Raw genomic sequence first — 3,417 nt, 5'->3', positions numbered from 1 at the left:
AATCATTCCTTGTTCTTTGCTACTGATTTTTTTTTTTAACTTTTTGCAATTTTAGTTGAATAGTGTCATCGCCATCCCCACGCACAAAGTTTGAAAAATAAAAATAATTAATCTTAATAATTAATGATCTTAATATCTAAAAATTTGTTTTTATGATCAACCAGTTCCTATCTATGATCAACCAAGCCTATCTGCTTGTGTTTAGCTGCAAACAGTGTGTGGATAAAGGAACATCCAGAGTGTGGCTACAACCTGATGAATTCTCCTCACCTGCGTCCTGCCTGGGTCTTAGACAGAGCTCTCTGGCATTTAACCACTAGGATAGCAGATGGACGGTACAAAGAGACGGGACTTCCTTCTGACATTACCAACGAGAGCCACTTAAATGTGAGTGGAGAACACACCTTGTATATTTAGACAGACACATTTATTGGGAACCATGATAAAATTGTGTAAAAATACTTAAGTGAAATAGAATTTTGCATTCAAGTGACATAATTTCACACTAGTATATTTAGAAAATAAATCAAATTTCAGTTTATTCAGTGGAGAAAAAAAATCCCAATTAATTAAAGATTTGTCTATGTTGAATACACATGGCTCATGATTTGTATAGTAACCCAGTAGTCCTAGAATATTGCCTCTTTAGTGGAGATTCTCATTATTCTCCCTTACAAACAAATGTCCCCATCTTTTTGAAAGCACCATCCCAACTAGAACTAACAATAAGTTGACATTTTCTTAAAAAAAAGTGTGTTCTTTTGAATCTCTATCATGAAGTACTATATTTTAATTTTTTTTAAAGAATTGAATAATTATATTTACAAAAAATTCTGTTGAATTAAATATTGACTGAATAAAAAACATTTTGCTCACATTTTTCAAGTTGGTCATATTTAGAAAATTTTACCAAACAGGAACCTCTTAGGTAGCTTAATAGAAAAGAAAGAAATATTTGAAACACTTAATCCCCCCTAGGGCACAGAGATGTAAAACTGTGAAATGATTTTCTGTCATCATATCATTGCCTTCATAGCAATGATGTGATTGTAGTATTTTTGGTGGAGAGATTAATCCACATTCATAACTGGATAGAGCTTATGAACTGATCTATCAGCTGAACTGTTAAATCCTGTTGCTGGAGGTAATGTGAACTGAAGTACAAGCTTCACAATTTCACAAAAGTCACAGTTCTTTCCTCATTTACAACTGAAATTACACACTTTCTGAGATGTTTGATAAAGGTTTTTGATTAATATGAAAAGATTAAGTGGCGTTACAATGATGGTTATCTTTTGCTGCCTCTGTTAGGCTCTCCGCAGGGTGTTTTGGGAGGACATTTTTCCTCGAATCAAACTTTGGGAGTTCTACCAGGTCAACGTGGAAAATGCTGTGGAGCAGTTCAGAATACTGCTGCAAAACGGTGTGTATATCTTTGAAGACTGAAAGTATTGCTCTTCAATAATGGAAATTTAATAGTCTTTTAAGTGAAAGAGTCATATATTATAGAATTACATTAATTTTCAACTGTCAACAAGATACTATATATTCTGGTCTAAAAAAAAACTATAGCATTGCTAGGATTTTTTCCCCATTATTCATAATTAAATATTCATTACTTTCACTGTCAAAGACCTTAGTTTGGGCAGTTTAAGACAATAATTATGTGGTGTAAATTTTTAGGCACAAAGCCAGATCATAGCAAGGCTGAAGGAAATAAAGGCATAGAGATCATTCAAGACCTCCAGTGCTATCGCTATGGCAACAGAGTGAACATGGACTCAGCTTTGGAGACATTTGTACCTCACAGGTGAGTCCCTGATATCACACCTTGCAAGTGTTTCCGTTGGTATCTTTGAGGCACTAATAAATTTGTGTAGAGTTTTGCTATGTTCTGCCAAAGTATTCAAACATTTTGAACTTATTTTGTCTAATTGTGACCACAAATCTCAATGTGTTTTTATACTAAAAAATCAAAACCTACATGAATCTGTGTGGAAAAAGGGATTGCCATGTCCTCTCTAGTCACACAGCGTTAGCTGATTACTGCTCAATCAACACATCACTTAAACAGGACCTGCTGGACAAGGTGAAGTACAACAAATGATCCTCAAAAGCTAGACATCATCTTTACAATAACCCTCAAAGAATGCTTTGAATATTTTTTTTCTTTTTTCTTTTTTGTGTACCATTTTTATGAAAGCATTAAATTTAAAACATATTTAGAAAGTCTTCTAAATATAAAAGCATTAAACATTTGGTTAATAACTCCTAATGAAGTACACTTTCTCGTTATCAGTGCCTTTTGTTATTCTGCTTGTCTTCTTTGGACATTACATGCTTCATACATTCTACAGCACTGCAAACATATTAGGCTACCAGCATGCAGTAGGATCAATTGCAATACACTTTCTGATTGAAAAAAAAAATGACAATGTGCATTCAGTTGTACAAACTGTCATATTAAAAATGTATAGACAATGCTTATAAAAACTAGCACAATAAAAAAATACACTTTAGAGGAAATGTGAAAAATATTTAACCAAGGACAGAATTTTGTTAATTCAGTGTCACATTCCAGTATTACTCCAGACAAACTGACATTTCTCCTTCCTAAGAACAGTGAAGATCAACGACAGAACATTACCATTCACTGCACCACTGCACTTTACAGAAACCTACAAAAAAGAACAATAGAGCAGGTGTGCTCAAGTCCAGTCCTTGAGAGCTACCATCATGCAACTTTCAGATGCATCCTGCTCCAACACACCTGAATCAAATGAATGTCTCGTTACCAGGCCTGGTCAGAGCTGAATTCATGCTGCTGAGGGAATTCAGCCATTGAACCTGGTCTGTTGGAGTAAATATGCATCTAGAAGTTTCAGGACAGTAGCTCTCGAGGACTGGACTTAAGCACCCCTTCAATAGAGCAATTAAACAGAGAAAGTACTTGTACTTTAAAGAATACAGACAATTTTACGATGTTGTGGACTAGGGATGTATGTGTTGTGACGGAGGAGCCGTCACAAGCCCGGACTTAATTATGAGTCCATGTCAGCAGGCGAGCACGCCCGCACACGGATACACACAAACGTACACAATCGCTAACTTACTTCTGTTGCAGCTTAAACTGACGCGGTTCATCATGGGTGCACATGCGGTGTTCCTGCTTCAGTTAGCATATCCATCTTAACATGTTATTTTCAGTTCCAAACATTTTCCCGGTTCTGTTTCAAGCAGGGCTATTTATGGATTGTGGCACACCAGGAGAGAGTCAGGTGATGACGTAGTGATAATAAATAAATACATAAATAAATGTCACTAAAGTGATCTCTGGCCTTGGGCAGTCATTTTTTGTTTGTCCAAGTCACAAGAGAACCCTGCCACAGGTGTCATCAGAACTAGTGTGATGATGAT

The 3,417-nt window shown here is 35.7% G+C and overlaps 1 protein-coding gene across 1 annotated transcript; it reads left to right on the top strand.

The window, feature by feature from the left end:
• The first annotated feature begins 204 nt into the window (after positions 1 to 204).
• On the top strand, positions 205 to 2,301 carry LOC106943931 (glycogen debranching enzyme-like). The gene is made up of 3 exons (XM_015027227.1): positions 205 to 387; positions 1,312 to 1,423; positions 1,684 to 2,301. Exons 1-3 carry the CDS (start codon positions 256 to 258, stop codon positions 1,812 to 1,814), a joined length of 375 nt encoding a protein of 124 aa, XP_014882713.1. The 5' UTR covers positions 205 to 255; the 3' UTR covers positions 1,815 to 2,301.
• Positions 2,302 to 3,417: the final 1,116 nt, after the last annotated feature.

Source organism: Poecilia latipinna, unplaced genomic scaffold, assembly GCF_001443285.1.
Source record: "Poecilia latipinna isolate Pla-1442-1.1 unplaced genomic scaffold, P_latipinna-1.0 Scaffold6419, whole genome shotgun sequence".
In the NCBI taxonomy this organism is placed as follows: Eukaryota; Metazoa; Chordata; class Actinopteri; order Cyprinodontiformes; family Poeciliidae; genus Poecilia; species Poecilia latipinna.
This window is presented reverse-complemented; position numbering and strand designations above follow the sequence as displayed.